Source organism: Brachyistius frenatus, unplaced genomic scaffold, assembly GCF_029030835.1.
Source record: "Brachyistius frenatus isolate BFR_SWC_R1_liver_20210118 unplaced genomic scaffold, ASM2903083v1 Contig_83, whole genome shotgun sequence".
Lineage (NCBI taxonomy): Eukaryota > Metazoa > Chordata > Actinopteri > Embiotocidae > Brachyistius > Brachyistius frenatus.
Genome location: NW_027210682.1, coordinates 1,065,698 through 1,088,384, shown reverse-complemented (window position 1 = coordinate 1,088,384; position 22,687 = coordinate 1,065,698). Strand labels below are relative to the sequence as shown.

The following is a 22,687-nucleotide window of genomic DNA, read 5'->3' as shown; positions in this document are numbered from 1 at the left end:
TAAATACATGTTTTTCAAAGTCAGAACTTATAGTTTCTTCCAAACATCTTTATAATTATGTTGTACTATTCATAAATACTTTAATACTGAATACTCATACAAATCTGAAAGTGTGACTGATACAGACCGCTGCCATAATCTAAAGATATTGTAACCTTCAGACTATGTGGAAAAAGTGAAGGTCAATCCTTGACCTTTCATTAAATTAGCCTTCAGTGGTTTCAGTTTCCACAGATCTATGGATGATAAGGTCAGACAATGCTCCTTGTCTGAGAGTCCGAATTCCTTTTGCTTCCACAAGGTTTGACACTCGCAAAGATTTTAATTTACCTAAGTGAGCTAAATTAAAATTTTGTCATTCTTTTGAATAAATTGCAACATCTTACACATTCTGTTTGCAATGCTTGCATTTTTATAGAATTAAACACAATCAGGTCAACCTTAAACCTCCAAGTATGATTTGAAAAAGATTTAAGAAAATTTTGCAATTGGGAATGACTTATTCGACCAATTTATTTATTTTTTTGGTTAAAAAAAAGTTTGACCTAAATGCTGAGGCAGTATTTTGGGTTTTCTGTGAGCTGGCAGTCATACTAGAGATCTGTAAAGACCCACAGTGGAACTCACAAAGAGTTGGACTCTTTTGGATGGTTTCGAGTACCGTTGCAGTGAGCACAAAGTGCCATTCATAGTCCAGATACTTGAGACACTTGGCAAATCAAAAGCTTCCCCTCTGATTTTTGTCTTAATTTAAATCACGCCCAAATCTCACAGTGACACTGGCAAAACAGAAAATAATAACTTTAAAAGGATTACATTTCACAGCCGTGTACAAACAGCCCTTTATAGTCATGCTTTCATTTCTTCGTCTTTTTGTGTGTACCCTAATGCCCAGCTTGCTCATGTTTCATTCATTTTAGTCTTGTGCACACACACAGCCCAGAATCCCACTGGACATATCTAGTTTCATCTAAAAACAGAGTTCATTGTGCTCTGTGATGATATTGAACACTGAAAAAACACAGTATGTCTGTTGTCATGCCACAGTCCTAGATTATCTCCCACTTATCAGGTGCATTTTATTAAGGAGGCTGAAGAAGTGGGCTGTCCAGGTCTGTCCAGGACGTGGGACGGGCTACACAGCCACTCTGGATATCTTGTCCTGTTATATCAACCTGAGCGGCGGAATCACAGCACAGAGGCAGAAAATGGTTTTTCTAACGACCAAAATTATGCAAAGGACGGCGCTGTTTGTGACGTTTGGGGGCTTGGTCACGTCTCTGATCACCACCTTCCTTCCCCTGTGGAAGACAATGAACTCTGATCTAAATGAAGTGGAGAACTGGTTCTCTGGGCTGTGGCACATGTGCCTCTACACGGAGGAGGTGGGAATTCAGTGTAAGGCCTACGAGTCCGTCTTAGGACTGCCCATGGACCTGCAGATCTCCCGGGTGCTCATGTCAGTGTCTATAGGTACTGGAGGTTTAGCTGTGTTGGCTGCCTTCCTGGGCCTTGAGGGAGTTGACATGTGTGTGGGGCAGCCTGGCGTGAAGAGAGGGCTCCTCATCTTCAGCGGGGTGCTGTCCTGGGTGTCGGGGCTCACCACTCTGGCACCTGTGTCTGTTGTGGCCTACACAACTCTGGTGGACTTCTGGGACGAGGGTTTCCCTGATGTGATGCCACGGTGGGAGTATGGGGAGGCAATGTTCTCAGGATGGTTTGGAGGTCTGGCTCTGGTCATCGGAGGGACCCTGTTCTTTGTAGCTGTGTGCATGGGGGACTACGACCAGAGGCCACCAAGTGTGCCAAACAGCCCGCAGGTGAATCACAGGACCCAGCACTACCTGAAGACAGAGGTTTTATAGCTTTGATATTGCCACATTTGTAATATCTGCACATTTATATACTTCACATGGAAGCCTGTCAGCTTGTGCACTTATGAGATCATGAAATAAGATGTGAACTATTTCATATTTCTGAAGAAGCACAGAAACAGTAACATGAAACATGGCTATTTCCCCATTTCTTGCTCGATTTATTACTGAAAGTCAAACATTTCTGTCTCTGTTTAGCAGAAAGATTGTCAAGTGCTGAAAATGAAATGAGACTGGAAAACTTTTATTAAAGTAATGTGACAATAAGCAACTGCAGTATTTTTCATTTCAATTAAATGTGATAGAAGGGCAATTTATTTACCAATTGGTCAATAATAGCTTTTTAGTAAAATTATTAAAGCTTCGCTTTTTATATCTACCAAGATGATAAAAGTAAACATTTATATTTGATATAATGTATATTAAACCCGGGGAGCATTCGACCAAATTTCAAAACTGGTACCCGCTGTCACTACCAAACTGACTAACAGTAGACAGGAATTACGTAAAAGCTGTTTGTTTTTTCTGATGCTTTGAAAAGTCTATAGTGCTCAGTAATGCTTGGAAGACCGGCTTCCTTTATCTGTTTATTCATTAATACTCTTTTCAGTAACATATGAGAACATACTTGTAATTTATAGCTGTGCTCGTGATGATTTCTTTCTGTTGAATTTCAATTGCACAGTTTAGTTAGAGCAGTGACACTCAGATGAATATGTTGTTTTGCTGAAGTTAGTTTAAAATATGGCAGAAACAAAATTAAAGCAAATTATGTTAAAATGTAGCACAAAATGAATGTCTTGCCTCATGCAGGGGTCACTATAGTTTATTAAGGAGCCCTGACTGATCTGAACATCAGTGGTGTACGGAGCCTGTGAGCCCACTGCCAGGCCAGGAGTGAATAGTTTAACAGGGGTTGCATTCCAGTGCCGCTGCTCTTCTGTGTTGAATTTCGTTTCAGGGAGGGACTTGGCACCATCAGTTTCTTTTAGTCCTTAATGCACTCTGCTGTAATTTGTGATTATCGGAACAATTTTATTTTTTGGGGGCAGTTTTGTTTTGGTTGTCACAAGAAAAGAAAAGAAAAATCACAAAATGATTAAAAAAAAATAAAACACTGAGATCAGTGTGTTTAACGTGCTCATTTGCTTAACTGAATGTTGCAATCTAATTAACAGTCGGGTTGATTTGATTAACTCCTGACAATACTATTTTGGCAGACTGATGGTTTTATATTTTAGCCCATGAATGATTCATTCACGTCTCTCTCTTCTCTTAATCTGATGAGTTTGGCCGCTGCAGGTCTCTCTGGCCCCTGGACAAGAGAGTCCCCCTGTAATTCAATTAAACTGCGGGATGTATCAGTGATGTAAGGAGGCCCTCCCCGCACACTGCCCCATCAGTCATCTTGTTATGCACGTGCTGCACCCTGGCTTCCACTCAAACATGCTTTTACATGTGCTTGAACACACGCAGAGAGCAACACAAACATACTGATGTTGGAGTGCATGTGCACATCAGTTGTCGGCACCCTGTAGAAATACAATTACTCCATGTGGCTTGAGGATTTTTTTTTTTTTTTTTTTTCTCATCTGGGCAATCTCTGTTGTTTTAATATCTTTGCTTCCACATTTGGAGACGTTAGCAGTCAGGAAACAGTGGAAAGGTTTTGATGCTGCATCTTAATCGTCATCCTGTGTCACTGCTGCCGTCAACATTTCCGTGGAAATGAATGTGGTCTATCAGGTGAGTGACCTTGTCCTAGCAGTTATTTAAAGGTGAGGCACAGTCAAGGAATGGAAATATGTTAGGAGCTAATTTCTATAAGACTTAGTATACCTTTTTAATCCTGCTCCACCCTACCCCCTGACTGAAACTGGGATTTACTGCAACAACTGCACTCTCACTCTTTCGCACTGAAAGAAGTGCAGCATTCACGGGCTGTTTCAGGGTTTCAAGCAGAACAGCAGTCTTAAGAGCAGCTCTTTTATGTGTCCTGGTAGTCAGTATCAATACAATAAATGTCACACTGGTACGTTGTAACAATAGCTGATACTCCTGCAGCAGCAGCAGCAGCAGCAGCAGCACGATGCATGAACAGAAAGCAGGCATTGCGATAAGTGGGCAGCCAGACAAGGCAGTGCAGTGGGGAGAGCAGCAAGTCTTTGATCAGGTTTAGCTGGCAAATCAGGTCTTTGAAATCTGACGGCGAAGCTGAAAGGATCTGAACAGAAAGGCAAGCAGCCTCTAGCTGAGAGAGAGAGAGAGAGAGAGAGAGAGAGAGTGTGTGTGTGTGTGTGTGTGTGTGTGTGTGTGTGTGTGTGTGTGTGTGTGTGTGTGTGTGTGTGTGTGTGTGTGTGTGTGTGTGTGTGTGTGTGTGTGTGTGTGTGTTTAGGAAAGAGAGAGGAGGGGTGGGAGGACGAGAGCGGGGAACGGTGAGAATTCATGCTGTGTTAGCATCCCCTCAGCAACTCCATCAATACTGCGTACAGCTGAGAAACTGGCAAAGGTCCTCCGTGCTGCATTTTCAGGCTCGGCCAGCGCAACAGAGAAACTCCCACGACCGGTCGACTCTAGTCTGCTGCTGGAGGGGAGCTCTGAGAGGGGCAGAGCGCACCCACACACACTCGCACACTGACTGGAGCCTCTGCGGCATCAAGAGGCTGAAGAGGAGCGCGGAGGAGGACACAGAGGGACGCACAGACTGGGAATACTCCAGCGAAGAGAGCCAATCCCGGACAGGGACAGGACCGCGAGGGGACTTGTGCTAATATGCTACCGTGCTCCGCAGGGGAAGCTGAGCACCGGGAAGTTTGACAGGATCTCAGTGCACCTGTTCCATGTACGCCGGTAAACTGATTTATTATCTTTACTCTACCCTTTTTTTTTTCTTTTTTTTTTTTTTAAACTTTTCATCTGATTTGTGTGTGTGATGCTGTGTGTAGAATCAGACCTATTTCTTACAGTGGATTTTTTTTTCCTGCATTGGTGCATTGTGATCACATACAGTACTTGGAAGGAAGTTGTTTGCTCTCTAGTACAGACAGCAGCCCTATTCCAAGGAGACCCATCTACTGTGGTGCAGTTTATTACCTGAAATCACACCGTCAATCAATTCTAAACTCTTTTACCAATCAATATGAAATTCATAATAGACAGTTTACACCTGCCACTCTTAAAAACACATCAAATATCTCTCACATCTCAAATTAGCCTGATTTTCTACTAGCCTTTGACAATAACTGTCCATTTGTGTGTGTGTGTGTGTGTGTGTGTGTGTGTGTGTGTGTGTGTGTGTGTGTGTGTGTGTGTGTGTGTGTGTGTGTGTGCGTGCGTGCGTGCATGCTGGGAAACTAGTCAATAGCAGAATTGTTATATGGAAGCACAAGCCCCCCTGGTGGGGTGTACACCCGTCATTTCTACTTTTCCATGACATCATGGAGGGTTATCACTCAAAGCAGCCGCAAAATGACCTGATACAACTCGGCAGAGCCCTTGTTAAGTAGATTTAGCTCTACAGAGAAAAAAAAAACATACAGAGGTTTGGGTTAACTCGGTGTGTTTTAAAGACATGAAGCCACTCAAAACTTGGCTTTTGATGAACTCAGTAGAGTAAAATAGTAAACAATGCTGAATGATGTGTTGTGTGTTTTCTTGAGCCATATGGCATCTACACTTTGCATTGTTCTCAACACTTTGGTTTGTTTTTAATGCCTTTTAAACCTTAATTATGACTAGGGAAATATGATTTACATTTCAGGTTTTTTAAATTCCTCTTTTTCCATTATTTTATTCAAAGTGTTTTGGGATAATTAAAATAAGTACAACCTGCACTCTAGTCACGTTGAGCTGTTGTCACTTCTTCCAAGCCATTACTACCATTCATACCATACAAGCAAACACATATACAACTTTATTTAAACCTGGACAAGAATGATGTGAATGAACTTGCTCACACACAAGAGTTTCTTGATGGGATTTTGGTAACTGTTACCCACACGCTTTTTGTTTCATAGCCTAAAAGACATAGGCAGTGGAGTAACTACAGGTTAGTCAAAAGCTTCTTGACATTTCAGGGAACATCATGGTGCACTTTGGCATACATCTCAATTGGCTTGAGACTCTTTCCTTACTTGCCTGAATTTTTAAAACAAAAGCTGCAAAGATGCCAAAAAGATCAAAGATGAAAACTTTTTAAATTTCCCTCACTTGTCAGTTACACTGAAGGCCTCCTTAAACTGACAGTAAACAAAATAACTAATCACTAACAGCCTGCTAAAAGAACACCTGGCTTACGCAATCACAGGACGATTCCCCAGGTTTATCTTGTATTTCACAAACTGGGAGACCCTGAGGGAAAAAGGTGTGGTCAAATATTAAGTGTTGTGAGTTCTTGTCCTTTTTATCAGTGGAGGATCACAGAACCCCAATTGTTAACTGCAGGCCAACCTGTCAGGATACCTGCCAAGCAAGCGCAACCACTTTGGCCATCAGTGTCCCTGCCTTTTTCACTCACAGTTAGTTTATAGATTGCCTGCTCGCCACCAACCGGGAGTTGCATTTTGCTAATTATCCCTCCAACATTCCAGTAACAGTTATTCAATTTGTAGGGAAGTGAGGGAAAATGACAGCTTGTTTGCAAGCAGGATTATTAGCACTGCTTGGGGACAGGCCCAACAGTGAGAGAGCGGGATCTGCGTCATATGTTGTGAGGACCAAATCTGCTTAACCTACTTTAGTTCTGCACACAATATCTTGCGTTTGCTGGAACTCCAGTATGGTAGCTCTTTGTGATCCAATTAGTTGTTCATCAAATTTTCATTGGTGACAAATTATTAAAGTGGCAACACGTGAGAGACGAGTTTCCTTACACGGCTTCTCTCTTTGGGGAGTGAAATAATATGTTGTATTCAGTATGTAGTCAAATGCACAACATCAAAGCCTCAGTGTTGGTGTAAAAAAAAGGCTCTGGCAATGCAACCTTAACAGCCAATTAATCGCTATAGAAACCTCAGATAGAAACCTCAGTCCAAGCAGGTTGGAAACCCCTGTGCCATGCAGCAAACAGCCTCTTCAGATGGTCACTTCAATGACTTAAAATCAAGAAAACATTAGCTTTTGTCTGCATAGATGACCAAATGTAAGTAGAATGTGCCGGTAACTAGAAATTGTTCCAAGTTATATTGGTGTTAAAAAGATAGTTGTTTTGAGTTAGTTTAGTTCAATATATTGACTTGTTAGCCTTCATGTTGCATGCACTGTATTTTGATGACGAATGTAACCATGTTGGTTGGACTTCACCTTACTGCTGTTTACTTGTAGATACTTTATAGCTGTTCTGGATTGGATTAAAAGACTATTCTGCCTATGTACCTCATATTCTTAAACTTTCAAGTTAGTTCTATAAATTAAAAACTTCCCCTTACTGCAGTTTACTAGAAAAGACTGTTGGTGATCACTTTTGAGAAAGCTAAATAGTTCAGCTCAATTTGTGGTCATAATCAGTATGGCTACAGGAAGAGAGCCTCAATGATCCACTCACTTTTATCATCCCCTCTTCACCTAAACGATTAAGGGATCAAGGGAACTACTGCCATGGCAGTGACAGGTACATAGACATGAAGAGGAGGAGAGAGGGGAAATTTATGGACCTAACAGCAGGACAAGAAGCCCTCAAAAGGTCAAATCACCATTTCAAAGCTCATGCATTTTTTTCTAACTAAAATATTACTCTACAAAGTAACCAATAACTATAGATCTAAAATATATATATATATATATATAGCATTTAAAAGCTCAATATTCTCCTCTTACATGTGGTGGAATGGAAATATTAAGGGAGCAGAAAATGAATATGCAAGTAAAGTACAAGTAGCTCAGAATTATACTTAGGTAGATTGATTAAATGCCCTTGTTACTTTCACCCATTTAAAACAAATATATAGTTTAGGTACAAGAACTCAGTCTTAGCTGCAGAGTTGTGGCCAGTTAGACGAGATCTTTCCATTTCTCATTTGTTCTCAGGAACTTTTTCAAAGCAGTGCTCCATTCAACACTGAACACTTTTTTTTCTGAAGTTCAAGGACATTAAGATGTGCTCAGAATATCAAGCAGCCCTTTTGGTTGTACCTCAAAAGGATAATTTGGTGATGGATTGCACCATATCGAGCGATACACCTGCCATCCAGTGTCGGCTCAGATTCACAGCAGCCAGTGCTCCGTGAGTAACTAATTACAGTATGTGTGGGTGAAATACCAGAGCTGGCAGAAATGTGAGGGTAATGTCGCAACAAAACAAGGGAGATTTTGAAACTCAAGGGGCCCCTGCTTCCCTTTAAAGCAAAGTGTGACGAGAAAGTTAATAGGTGTCGGAGTGCTGTTAATATTTAACAGTTTTCCATGCAATATGCATGAATAAAGGTAACAATGTGTGTGGAAATGTTCCTAATTAACACAATTGCTTCCTTTTTACAAGCACTAACATGTTACATAGACACACACAAAAAAAGTAGTTTAGTTAGCGCTCTTCTACACTTGAATTCGGTATCCTTCAGACATTTTAGAGCAACCTAAGCCAGTTTTGTTGATAAACAACACAAACACATGGTGACTAGAACTTATATTAAGACACAGGGCCATAAACGTGTATGGAGACAAAGGGGCACCACATGTTCTGTTAAAGACAAAACTGTAAATCCATCCATCCATCCATTATCTATACCCGCTTTATCCTGCACAGGGTCACTGGGGGGCTGGAGCCTATCCCAGCACACTTTGGGCGAAGGCAAGGTACACCCTGGACAGATCGCCAGTCCATCACAGGGTCAGAACTGTAAATGAAAAGCTAAAGTTTTTATCTGACATCAGTCAAAAAGCAAAATATTTCTAACATTTAGGCTACTGACAACTCTGTTCTGTTCGGGGACTTCACAATCATGTACACTGATGGGTCACATCATTGTATACAGTATATGCGTGTTGTTGACGATGTCGCTCCCTCTGTCCATGCAGATTATGTGGAGGAGCTGATGTGTGCGATGGCCAACTTGGACCTGCAGGTTCTCATACCTCCAGTTCTACATTATTGTTACCTCCCAACCAAGCAGCCGAGCCCGAGGGTCTGACCAAGACTCCCCTCCATCTCCCCCCTCCCTCCCTCTCCCTGGGTGTCCCTCAATCCTGGGCCCATCATGGGAGGATGCTTCTCCAAACCCAAACCAGGCGAGCAGCATGATTCTTTAACTCAAGCAGTGGTGGATTAGTTTCGTGACAACTAATTCATATACTTAGAGCAATAACAGGTTGTGTAGTTCAGAAAAAAAAAACGTGCTTCTTGAGTGCATAATGTGAAATTATTGATGAAATTGTGTTAAGAAGGTATTGAAACGTATATTGTAAGATGTTCATGTTATTTTGTCCACCCTATATGTTGTATCCTGCCAGTATTTCTAGTAGGACTGTGATACAATTTAAATATTTATCATAAGATTAAGGACATTTCCTCTGATTCTTGGAATGAGGAATGTAAAAGTGAGTGAGAAGTAAAAGCTACTAGGAGAGGAAAGGATATTGCTGATGTTCAGAACATAAATTTATCTTATTAAGGAGATAAATATGTCAATTATGAGAGTAACAAGACAAGACCAAAATCTAGCGTATGGCTGGAACATGTATAAAATGCTAAGAGGGCTTTTAATTTGAAACAAAACAGTAAATTGCCCCCAATTAACCGACCAATGGTGACTAGATATGGGGTGGCTGCGGCTCAGATGGTAAATGGGTGAATGGGAGGTAAAAATTGTAAGAGTGCTTTGTAGACCTCTAAGGAAGGCGTTATATAAGAGCAGACCAGTTACCATTCAACTCTGAACAATATGGTTGTATTATCTGATGGAATAGTCCATGGTAGCAGCAGAAATTCAGCAGCACTAGACAGTTTTGGGAGGACAAACATCGATGTTATAATATTGAATACGATTTTCACACACTTACAGTATGTTCTGCGGTAAGCGGAAGCTGCAGGTGTTTTTTGCTGATGTTAATGTTACATCAACAGGCTCTTGGCTGCTAGCAGTGGTGCTGCTAATGAGCTTGTTGCTCCCGACCTGCATTTGGTGCTGTTTGGGTTTGACTTTCGAAGCTGTGCTGTACCGTTGGATCCTGTTCGTGTTCTATTTGGGCTCTTTTGCAGGCAGGTTGAGATTATTGTAAGGTTGGTGTAGCGTCACTTAGACTTACCACAGATAGAGAAAGAGCAGGCAGGTAAGAACGGGAACAGATGTCACGTCGCATCACGTAGTGCCTTCTGAGTGATGCAGTTTATATAGGGCCATTATGAATTGGCGATTAACCTGGTATGCAGAGAGCAGGAAAAGAGTACCAGCAGCATTTGAGATGTGCTGATGCGCAAGAAAAAGTCACGGTATGTTGAAGAGAAAAATGTATTTAAGGAAAGTTTGACCTGTTTGAATGATTTTAAAAGCTGTTGCCTCCAAATCCTGTTAAGCACGTCCTCTCAGCCTCCTCTGTTTGCAGTATAATGTTTTGTGTGGGAGGAATTTAAATGCTCTGTGTGGCATCTTTGGTCAAGAGGATTACATAGTGAGACACGAATATAAAAATGTAACATGGTATGTGTATGTATTTCAGTGTTAGCATGGCTAGCAGATACTGCATTCTTCATTGCATTCTTGCATGTGCTAATAACCCACTGTACCTATTCAGCTGTATAGAGACCCAGAAGCTTGGAGATCACGTTGTCTGTTTAGTGGAGATGAAGTGAGAAAGATCAGGCATTAGTTGTATGCAAATGATAGAGGAGAGGTTGCTGACTGTCAGGCCTCTGAAGACTAATTTGTCGGTGTCAATCACAGCGTCAGCTTCTAACACTCAATGGAAAATCTAACTTAGCAGGAATATCTATCAAAACAGTCTTTCACACAGTGGGAAGGTTTTAAGTTGTCTTTATATTTAATAGATTCACATAAGAGACCTGTGCATCAATTCAGTAGTATTGACTGAAAGTAAATTTTCTGTCATGTCTATCTTGTAAAGGTATGTTTAGTTTAAAATCACAGAAATAGCTCAATTTAATGCATACTTTTAAACAATATATTGTGCGGGCTTATCATAATAGATAGTAATGACAAAATCGACCCAACTACTACAATAAAGCACAGCTTACATATAAGCTTATAATAACTAATCACATCCAATGATTTACGTGGTTTACACTAACTATGCTGTGAGGAGAGAGTTTGGGAAGTTTTAGAAATCAGTTCTTAAACATCATGAAAGAAAATAGTTAAATGTAAAACCATTTTTGAAGATATTGTAAAAGGTTTTTCATACAACTTAAAAGACATAAAAATATATGAGGCCATCCCTTCACTCAAGCGAGAGTCTGATAGTAGTTATATGAAGTTACAGAAGCTCAAAGTGGAGCAGAACATGTGAATCAAGTTATCTTTCTATTCACATGCATGCACGCATATAAATATTAAAAAGTAAATCTGCTGTGTTGAAGTTACTTTGGTAAAGCAGTTAAGTAAAGTAAATTACGTTAGTGGTATTTAACCACATCTAAAAGTTGTATATTTTAAGTTGACGTTCGTCATGACTCGTGAGAATTAGCTTATACACGTTTAATATAAATTTCCTTAACATTAAAATATCCAAATAAAGTCCTCATATATCCTGTTTAAAAATAAAGTTCCTCATAAATATTCAACAAAAAGGGCAGAGTCCAGGGCTGAAGTCACTTACAGGTTCAAATCCATCAGTCTCAAAGCATTAAATCGGAAAAGATGGTAGTTTTAGCTTTCCATGAAAATGTAAAAGTGGTCTATTCTGAAGCTTTAAACTGAAAGTGTAAATGAAGATAGCTCCTGCCCTAAATATGCAGTAAATACGGTATACTGAATAGCTCCAAATTTAAGTGTAAGTGGGAGTACGTTGGCACTGTGACAAGATCTACCAGGAAGGGAGAGCTTTAAAGACTTGGCGCACTGCCTTAATTTGCATAAGAATGCAAAGAAATACAGAAAGGTTATGAACGCTGTGAAATTATACCAAAGGATGTAAACACACTGTGCTTCCTCTCAAGTAAATGCATGTGTTTGAAAGCTGTAATCATTGAAAAAGATCAAATTAAAAGTATCACAGAAAATATTCTGATACATGATCTAAACCAGATATCTACTTAGTACTGATCAGATGAAGCATCAGTGTGGCGATGTCCCGTTCAGCCTCAGATATTACAGCAGCATCTGGAGATTCTCTTCAGCTGTGGAAAGCTTTCTCTTTCTTTTCTCCTGCAATTGCACTCACTATTATGATTTTCCATTGATTTTAATTAAGACTCACTCAGCAGGAGAAAATTCCAGCCAGATTACTGAGTAAGAACCGGATGATCAGCAAATTTTTCCAGCCGAACAGATAAAGCCTGCTGCAGTGAAAAAAGGAGTTACACAACCATTTTCTAATGTTCACACATATAAACGCAACAGTAGTGCATCATTTGTCATATGTTGAATGTCCTCCCCTGAAAAAACACAGATTAATGTGCTACACCCTATTGCGGTCTTTAGGAAGGCAGCAAAACTGGAAATTTACACAAAACACTTAAAAAGCTGTACTTAAATTGGGTTTTTGTGTTCATGTCATTTTCTCCCATGGACATTCAAATTATTTAGCAGAATTTAAACACATCGCTTTCCTGTGAAAATCATGTTTTCCAACATAAACTCAGAGAAGTGAATGAGTGTATATATAATTCTTTTATTTTGTATAAAATTGTTGGCGCTACCTCTCTATCACATCACATCACATGACATGACATTAGGCATGATCAGCAACAGTATTACAGAATGTTTGGTTTTACTCTGCATGGGAACATTTAAGTGCTTAATGACTGATTTCCTGCTGTTTAAAAAAACAGGTGTAGTGTGTGTTTTAATCATTTTGACTATTATATTGAATGTTGAATGTTGAACAACTGAATGGGAGCTCCTGCCCAGAAGGCAGAAAAGGAACAAAAGAAAAGGCGAGAAAAAAAAATTGAAGAAAAGGGGACCCTCAAACACTTCACCTGCTTCCTGCTTTCATTTGTTTCAGCTGTGGAGATGTCAGATTCAATTTGTCCTGTAGTTGTAGACATTTCTCCTAGCTGAAAGGCAAATTACTATTCCAAAGCACTGGAGACGAAGATCGAAATAAAATAACTAAGCAAAGTAATTCAGCAATAATAGTGGTGATTTGGTAGTGATGATAACCTGCCAGTATTATAACAGATTTCTATCTAAAAGAATCGTTTGGCTTCTAAATCCAAATAATTGCACTACATTTGTTCAGTCATGCATTTTCAGATGTTTTCTAAGCGAGACGTGTCTGTGTTGTGCAGTTGAAGTTAAAGTGGAACTCTCTCTCCTGGAAAAAGAAAAAGAGGTGGACGGGCTGTCGCCTAATGGCAAAGCGAGTCCCTTTGCTGACTGTAGACCTAACGGGGCCCTGGCACACGGCTCTGATGACGACTCCACCCCACTCCCACTCTACCACAAACCACGGGATTATGTGGAGGCCTCCGTGTGCCATGTTAAAGATCTGGAAAACGGACAGTAAGACAATGAAAAATACAGTTTTTTTTTACTTTCACAGACACACAGACACATGCACACGTGGATGCAGAGGTAAATAAGCTGTTGTGTGCCGTTAATGCTCAATCAATCATTAACATATCAGAGGGAAATTAATCCAGAAGTTTCATTTCCTACCTTTAATAGTTATTTTTAATAACTAAACTGACCACATTTGTCATACTTTCATAACTGTCTTATTGTTTTTGGGTTAACTGTCCCTATAATTTAGCTGTAGCTTAGAGACACTGCTACCTCTGCTAACCTGCAGAGAGCATTTGTCCTTTGCCTTTGTGGGTTTACTTGAAGCAGCCACACCTTTCTGTTTTTGTGTGTTTGACAGGATGCGAGAGGTTGACTTGGGAAGCGGAAGAGCTTTGTTGATCAAAGAACACGGGGAGTTCTCAGCCATGGGCCACAAGTGTCCACACTACGGAGCACCCCTGGTCAAAGGTGAGAAATAAATTCTCATCTTTCTCATGTAAACTACAACTCTACTAATAGGCAGAGGCTTACCAACATCAGGCGTTAATTCCAGTTTAACATTGTTAATATTATATCAGAGCAGACATTTGACTTACTTGGCACTTTCTGTCACTCCAGGCGTGCTGTCAAAAGGACATGTGCGTTGTCCCTGGCACGGTGCATGTTTCAACATCGCAACAGGAGAGATCGAGGACTTCCCTGGTCTGGACAGCCTGCCTACCTTCCAGGTGAACTTCCTCAGTCTCATAACACATTCCCTGCCTTACCATGTCTCTAAGCACCATCAAAAAGTGTACACATTGCTCATGTCTGTTTGCTCCAGGTCAGAGTTGAAAAAGACAAGGTGATCATTCGTGCAAACAAGCAGGTAACAAGAACCAGAATGTGGAGAGTTTATGCAGGAAAGTAAATGGACCTCCTGATTGATCTGAGATCTCTCTTTAAACATTTCCAGGCTCTTCAGTCACAGAAAAGGTCAAAGCCCATGGCCCGATGTTCAGCAGTCATTAACTCCAGCACAAGCTTCAGCCATGTTCTCATCATTGGCTCAGGTTAGTGTGTTTTTGTCCATTTATTTTTACCTCAGGGATGCAGGCTTGTATGTTTAATAATTTACTGTTGACCCTTAATTCCAAGATCTTTCTTTGATTTTTCACTTTCAAAGTCACGCGCATCTTTTTCGGTAATTTAATGAATTTGTTGGCAGGTCCAGCAGGTCTGGTGTGCGCAGAGACACTGAGGCAAGAGGGCTTCACCGATCGCATTGTCATGTGCACCATGGACAGACATCCTCCATACGACAGGCCTAAACTGAGTAAGGTTTGTACACAGACCTCCGCCACATGCACTGAGACAGGACTCACTTTGCCAAGAAAGTTACGTAACAGACTGCAGCGGTGCTGCTGTGGTCAGTGGTGCTAAAACAGGAGCTCTCTGCGGAACAGCTACGCACTTCACTGCAGCCAAACTTAGAAGAAAATGACTTGTGCGGAAGTAAACAGACATACCATTAAAAGCCTGATTGATTATCTTTTTCTTCCAACATTATTGTAGAAAATGATTGATTTACTGCACATAAATATCAGATGCATCATCGGAATTACAGATTTCAGGTTTAACGATGACTCCTGTTGAAACTGACGATTTTAATCTTAAAATAACATTTCTAAACCGTGTCCCAAAGAGTGAGAATGATTGTTTTTGGATGGAGGGATTCTTATCTTACTTTTTACTTAGCGCTAACTTGCTATTCCTTAGTCCTTAGACAGCACAGCAGAGCAGCTGAGATTGCGCTCCATGGACTTCCTGCAGGACCACGACATTGAACTACTCACAGAGAAAGAGGTGAGAGGTAGTGACCTCCCAATCTGAAGTGAAAATTGCCCTTTTAAATTTTTTTTTTTTTAATTTACTCACAAATCTAACATGTCTGACTGTGTGAGTTTACACTGTTTGTTTCAGGTTGTGGCAATAGATGTGAAAACACGATCTGTGACCTTTGAAGATGGCTTGAGGATGGAGTACAGGAAACTATTTGTTGCTACAGGAAGCAGGTTCGGAAAAGTATTCATTTCACACGATAATTCAGCAGCTCATATTACAAATGAATTTACTGACCTGGAATTTTTTCCATGTCTTGCTTTAAAGACCAAAACCGATGACCTACAAGGGGAAAGACGTCAGTAACGTCTTTCACCTCAGGACACCTGAGGATGCTAACAGCACAGCGAGGCTAGCCAACAACAAGAACGCTGTGATTGTGGGAACGTCATTTGTTGGTGAGACACAGACACATTTATAAAACACTATCTTCTCATTTGGGCTGATTAAGATGGCCAATTAAGATAAGGTAATTCCAGAAAATGTTAAAACTCTCTCTGGAGATATTCTACCTAAGTAAACTCCAAAGAGCCTTTTATAGGGGTCAAAAGGTATTTGGTGAGTGTGAAGAATAAAACTTATTTATTAAGTGACTAAAGTCCTACTTAAAGTAAAGTGTAAGAGTAACCTTTAAATGCAGCTCTTACGTGATCGCATGTTTAATTGCATGTTTTACCAGCCAATCAGAGACAAGACTTTACCCTGCATCTGCTCCAATGCTTAAAAAATCTTTACATTGTGCTCAGTGATGTATAATTTACACTTTGAATTCATTTTAACAATCTAATAAAAGTATTAATTATATACATACACAGACTAAGATGAAACTAACGGAAATTGCCTGAAATAGAATCAACATGATAATCTGCATCAAAAAAACACAACGTAAGAGACATTATTTTGGAAAATCAGTCTAAAATCAGTCAAAAGGTGTCTTTTTTTCTGTAGGAGAGCCATTTAAAATGTAATCAATGCCAACCAGAGGTGCTCTCTCTGTCTCTCTCTCTCTCTCTCTCTCTCTCTCTCTCTCTCTCTCTCTCTCTCTCTCTCCCGTTTTATTTTGACTGAAACGTTTTGGGGATTCTCCTACCCTGTATGAAAGCATCCACATTTTTGTTTCTCCACTCATCTATTCAGGGTTTTCCTCTCGTTTGTCACCGCTCCATGTCAGTCAGCATTAACTACTGTGCATATTAACTATATGCTGTTTATTTGCTGTGTCGGCAGGGATGGAGGTGGCTGCCGCTCTGACTGACAAGGCCCACTCGGTCTCTATCATCGGGATCGAGTCCGTCCCCTTTAAAAAAGCTCTCGGGGAGAAAGTAGGGAAATCCATAATGAAGGTAGAGACTCACTCCTGGGAAAGCAAGCTTTTCAGAACATGAAGCGCCTCCACAATCAGCATTCTCCCTGAGAGGAAACTATTACTTAAGATGCAAATCATGTTTTTCTGGTCAATACTGCAGCACAAAGAGGGACTGTAAATCTTCTCGTTAGCAGTGATTGATCATTCAGACACATGTAAATTCGGCCGTTAACTCCCCCTAATGCTGTTTTTTTTAAATGCTTACTGTGACTGTTTTGTCTTTGCAGCTGTTTGAGGCAAACAGGGTGAAGTTCTACATGCTGAACGAGGTATCAGAGATGATTGGCCAACATGGACAGGTATTCAGAAAGTGAGAGAAACAGCATGACATGATGCTCGGACGCACCATCCTCCCCTGTTTAATATATGGTGAAAGTCATATGAGAAACAGGGATATTAACCAGAATTAAGGCTTGAAGTGTGTCAACTTTAAAGCCCTAAAAATTGGGTTTTAAAGTAAATGGTAAATGGTCTGCAATTGTAAATTATATATTTACACAAGTATTAGGTATAACATAAAAGGATTAAAGGAGCAACTAGACTTAGATTTAAAAAAGAAACATCCCACATGTATTATTTATTGAGAGTTTAACAGTTGAAATGTTCATCAGGCTGTGGTTTGATCAGGTTCGACTGAGAGTATGGAAGCAAACGTCCTCACAAATAATTAAAAAAAAATGATTTTGATTCTGAGCCTGTTTGAAAGGACTCCTTATTATATTTACACAGTGCACTACATAGGTAATAGTTTACTCTATTGCAGAGGTGCCCAAACTCTTTCCTACAAAGGGCAACAAATTATTGTGGCAGAAGGATTGAGAGCAAAAATAAATGTTAATGTTATGTGAGATTACATTTCATTAAAATGTGATATATTTTACAGAAAATTGAAATATAAAATTATTCTAAGTCTAAAATTTTATTTCAGAATAATTATAACACTACTCTTTAATCTGCGTAATAGTAATTTTATTATTTTGCAGAAATTCTTGTCAAAAACAGCTGTCTTGCCAATTTTTTCTAAATGATCTCTTGTCAGTGTGCCACTGCTTCAATCTCACGTCTTGACTGGCAGGTCAAAGTCAGTGACTCAACAGCTTAAACATTGGCAGAAATTCCTGTTTTTACTATATGTTATAAACCCACTTCTCATTGAAAGAAGCTCATTGAAAAACGTATCTTCAGTTCCTTTAAGAATAATCTTCATTGTATGAAAGTTGTTAATGTACAGTACGAATGAATACACCAGGACATGACCTGGACATCTTGTTCTTTCTGTTTCTCAGCTGAAAGAGGTTGTACTGAAGAGTGGAAAAGTCCTGCGAGCAGATGTGTGTGTCATTGGAGCAGGTGATAAAATGTTAAATCCGTCAATTAGTACATATTAAAAATGACTTTGGATTAATCTAAAAATGTGGTTTCTTGGCAGCTCCATGTTTAATCTGTTTCCTTGTTCTCCTCTCCTCCAGGAAGCGTTCCTGCAACAGGTTTTCTGAAACAAAGCGGCATCCACTTGGACTCAAAGGGCTTCATCACTGTGAACAAGGTACTTTACAAAGCCTCAAGCCTGACTCAATGTTTTTTTGTCCAATTTTGTTTATTTGTTTTCGCTAAACCTTCTCCCAGATGATGCAGACAAATGTTGACGGGGTCTTTGCTGGAGGAGACGTGGTGATGTTTCCTTTCCCACCGCGCAACAACAAGAAGGTGAACATCCCTCACTGGCAAATGGCTCATGTACACGGTGAGTGTGTGGCAGCTTCATCCTGACTGCACGGACACTGTGTATCTTAAGGTGGCTATAAGTTTTTGTTATGTGCTCATCAATGATTTTTGTTGTCGTCCTCACTGACAGGAAGGGTGGCAGCTCTCAGCATGATGGGCAGAGCCACTGAGATCAAAACTGTGCCTTACTTCTGGTCAGCCATGTTTGGGAAGACCATACGCTATGCAGGTAGGCAGCCCTGTGTTTGCTTTAGTGACATTTTATTGGACCTGCTGGAAGAGGAGGATCAGAGGTGGAAAAGTAGCTGAATTGTGCTGTGAACTGTTGTTACTACACTGCCATCTAGCTGTAAAACTAAATTCTAAGACCACAGACCAGGACTCCAGCTTGAATTTAAGTGTTTATCTTTCTGTTTGTTGAGGTTATGGTGATGGATTTGATGATGTCATTATACAAGGAGATTTGGATGAACTACGATTTGTGGCGTTTTATACCAGGTAATGTTTACTTACTGTTCAAGTTTCATAACAAAATCATAAATCGACTACAATATGCACAATAAAGGCATGTTCAATCTTAATATTTGTGAATTTATTTAGATTTTTTTTTATTGTGAGTCCTTATCTCGTTTGAGTCCTTCTCATTGTTTCCTCCTCCGGTCCATCTATAGGAGTGAGGAGGTGGTTGCTGTTGCCAGCATGAACTATGATCCCATTGTATCCCGAGTGGCAGAGGTCTTAGGATCTGGAAAGACGATTAAGAAACGAGATGTGGAGTAAGTCTCCTTTCAAGTCTTAAATCTGGTCGTGGTTACAATAGCTGTTATGTTCTTTAGGTGACTTTAATCACATGAAAAGTATTTTACACACCAACAAGTCGGTGTATTGTGAAAACACAACAGAATGAAAACACAGGTTGTTATTTTACATGCTTGATTAAAACCGTAAAAACTGCATTTGATTTATTTGATCTTTTTCTCATGATTTCCTAGAAGTCCCCTGGAAATAATTAACTTGCACAATTTATAAATGAAATACACACATTTATATAAGTTTTAAAAAAAGAAAAAAGAATCAGTCCAATTATTTAGTACTTAAATAGTTTGCTTAAAAAGCAGTTGTAACTTTCCTTTAATTTGCCTGTTATGTATTTTCAAGTATATACAAACAGTTGATGCATTTTAGCAAACTTTAATGTTGTTGTAAGCAAGTATATTTTAAAGACTATAGTAACGGTAGCAGTTTGGTATTAATTAGTATTTTAGTTTTATTAGTAATTAATTACTGTTTATTAATGATCTTCCATCAGTCATCCACAACTATGGAAGTTCACAAGCCACAACGTAATCATTTTGTTATTTCAAGAAAATATAGCTTGTTTTTTTTCATGGTAACAGCTTATTTATTTTGTTATTTCAAGAAAATATAGCTTGTTTTTTTTCATGATAACAGCTTATTTATTTTGTTATTGACAAAAGGCAGATTTCTCAGTTTCTCGGTCTCAGCAGGATCACTGAAATGCAGCCGAGCTGATTTTTTTTTCTCTAAATGATGTTTTCTCTCCCAAAAAGACACAATGCGATTTCTGCCTGTTAGACCTTCACTGAAGTACTGTGTGACGTGTATTGATTAATAATAACAACTTGATCCGACATTTTCAGCTTGAGTAAGTTGTCAAGACATCATCTATGCATGCTGACATGGCACATAATAAGTAATAAGAGGAAACAACCTTTTGATTTCTTCTGGCAACTTGTTCATTATCTCGAAATAAAAAATTATTTCAGGCATGGCCATTCTTGCCTTCTGTACACAAGAGGTGATAGATAATAAAATAAATATGACAACCAAACATAGTTATTATCACCATTTGTGATATTTGATTACACACGAGCACTTTCTGAGTGTTGAGATAACAACCAAAAAAATTTTATTTCAGGCATGGCCATTCTTGCCTTCTGTACACAAGAGGTGATAGATAATAAAAGAAATACGACAACCAAACATAGTTATTATCACCATTTGTGATATTTGATTACACACAAGCACTTTCTGACAGTGTTGTCCTTCACAGTCATGTTAAAAACTCATGGAGAGACGTTGAGCATTAAGTTTCACGCTCCAGAAATAACAGTTTGACCAAAACATTTTTAACTCAAGGTCCACTTAGATCTCTTCCAAAGTTTTCAGCTGCAGTGCTTCAATAAAGAAATATACATATTATAATTAGTTCATTGATTAACATAATGTCTGTGAATACCTTCATTTTAATGGGTTATAATTATGTTTTAACTGTTTTATTGTTTACATACTAATATTTCTCAAATATATTTTTTGTTTTTTCATGTTCAGCTGAGCTGCTGTGCATTGACAGAAAGATGTTCTTGCTTGTATTTCAAGTTAATTGTAATAAATTAATTCCTCCTATGATAAAGACAAAAAGACTTACAGTACTTAAGAGTTACATTACAATTAGGAATTACAAGGCCTGTAAAATACCATGTTCTTACATGATAATGTGGCGGTAGCAGTGTTGGCTTAATGTTGCATACCTTTCTGTCCGTTTTGTTTTGTTTTAATGTGACTAGTGTTCCTTATGTCCTTTCGTGTTTTTCCTTTCTAATAACGCACTCACGAAAATTGAAGGATGTTAGCACGACTTGGCAAGTATGGAAAAATATGAGCTTTTCCTCTTTTCTGTTTCACACATAATGACCACATGTAGGGAGCTGCCACTTATCCATTAGCCCGTGCTACAATAAATGTGTATCTGCATGTGTCTAATTGCTGGATTTTGTGTTGCAGGACTGGAGACATTTCTTGGTTGATTGACAAAGGCTCTCAATAACTTCACATCACATGAAGGTCCCAAAGGACAGACCCACAGTCCACTGGACACCTCAATATGGACACTTATGGTGCTGAGAAACTGAGCAGCTATCCCAGTCTATTCATAAACACACACACACACACACACACACACACACACACACACACACACACACACACACACACACACACACACACACACACACACACACACACACACACACACTCACAGAGGACATGACTGTGTCTGTTTGAGACACACTTACCCGAGGACATTACGGAAACTTTCTTTTGTTCCTGAGAGACACTTAACGTGACAAACGAAGTCTGAAGACACTGAATATTGTCTTTTATTGACAATGTTTCACAACAAAGCAATATTGGATTCAGCCTCGGCGCAGCTGCAAGATGTATCTACCTGTACACTTTTGTTTATAAGAAGCCAGGGATGGGCATTGGCATTGTTTTGTACAAATAACATTGTATATAGTTATAATCCTGAACTGCACTGTAACAAACTAAGAGCAATTTCAACAGACTCGGTCGTATGCGCGCATACAGACCTTAGACCTGCATGGAATAACTTACTATAATAGGAGTTAAAAAAACAAACCATTGAGCCCCAAACCAGAGAAATTTCAATGTAGACACATCAACAAGCAAAGCTTAAATGTGAAACAAAAGAAACTGCATCATCACCTCAGCAGAACCCTGAATGCTGCTTTAACTGACTGAGTAACAACCACACACACACACACACACACACACACACACACACACACACACACACACACACGCGCGCGCACACACACACAGCTCTAATTTGCGATTAATTGTTAGAATGACAATGTACCTCTTTGTATTGGTTGCCTTGCTAGTAGCGTGCACAAATGAAATTCGTATACTTTGATCTCACGTTAGTTCTTGCACAACAAATTAATGTATTTTCTAACAAAGAGCTGTAGCTCCTGTAGACGAATGAAATAGCAGCTTAAGGTTATTTTTGATAGCAGTCACCTGCATAGGGACATTATTTGTTACTAACTCAGGGAACTGAGGTTTATGGCCTGGGCTTACTGGTCCTTTTGCAGAAATGATATTATTGCTTTAATATTTTTTTTCCCCAGTCATTTTAATTTCACTGGTTCTCTCATTCTCATGCAGAAATGCTTGCAGTGTATTTTGGGGTATAAAGCAGATGTTTGATTACATCCCGGTGTGCTGAAGATCCCTAAATACTTGAACCCTGACACACAGGTCAACACAGCAATTAAAACACAGCATTGTTCTTCCTACAGATGAGCCTGGAATGGCATTTTTATAACTAAACTTTGAAATAAAAGTCTTCCAACAATAACTATTCATTGCTTTACATCACATTTCATTAGTTGGTT

General features: G+C 39.4%; 2 protein-coding genes across 6 annotated transcripts; both read left to right on the top strand.

Moving 5' to 3' along the window:
• The first annotated feature begins 525 nt into the window (after nucleotides 1–525).
• On the top strand, nucleotides 526–2,036 carry cldn26 (claudin 26). The gene has a single exon (XM_069709508.1). It carries the CDS (start codon nucleotides 999–1,001, stop codon nucleotides 1,863–1,865), a length of 867 nt encoding a protein of 288 aa, XP_069565609.1. The 5' UTR covers nucleotides 526–998; the 3' UTR covers nucleotides 1,866–2,036.
• Nucleotides 2,037–3,540: 1,504 nt separating this feature from the next.
• On the top strand, nucleotides 3,541–22,654 carry LOC138627319 (apoptosis-inducing factor 3). 5 transcript variants are annotated; one of them, XM_069709572.1, is made up of 22 exons: nucleotides 3,541–3,620; nucleotides 4,406–4,724; nucleotides 8,886–9,095; nucleotides 13,276–13,489; nucleotides 13,851–13,960; nucleotides 14,111–14,220; nucleotides 14,316–14,360; nucleotides 14,448–14,544; nucleotides 14,700–14,812; nucleotides 15,251–15,337; nucleotides 15,455–15,546; nucleotides 15,641–15,771; nucleotides 16,601–16,716; nucleotides 16,967–17,038; nucleotides 18,026–18,089; nucleotides 18,209–18,285; nucleotides 18,366–18,483; nucleotides 18,595–18,693; nucleotides 18,887–18,962; nucleotides 19,136–19,240; nucleotides 21,111–21,131; nucleotides 21,270–22,654. In XM_069709572.1, the coding sequence occupies exons 3-22, from the start codon at nucleotides 9,065–9,067 to the stop codon at nucleotides 21,310–21,312; spliced, it is 1,821 nt and encodes a 606-aa protein (XP_069565673.1). In that variant the 5' UTR covers nucleotides 3,541–3,620; nucleotides 4,406–4,724; nucleotides 8,886–9,064; the 3' UTR covers nucleotides 21,313–22,654. The 5 variants fall into 5 exon arrangements, with proteins under 5 accessions (XP_069565673.1, XP_069565674.1, XP_069565676.1 ...); XM_069709573.1 differs by lacking the exon at nucleotides 3,541–3,620 and having other exon boundaries at nucleotides 4,287–4,716; XM_069709575.1 differs by lacking the exon at nucleotides 3,541–3,620 and having other exon boundaries at nucleotides 4,287–4,724; nucleotides 21,111–21,127.
• Nucleotides 22,655–22,687: the final 33 nt, after the last annotated feature.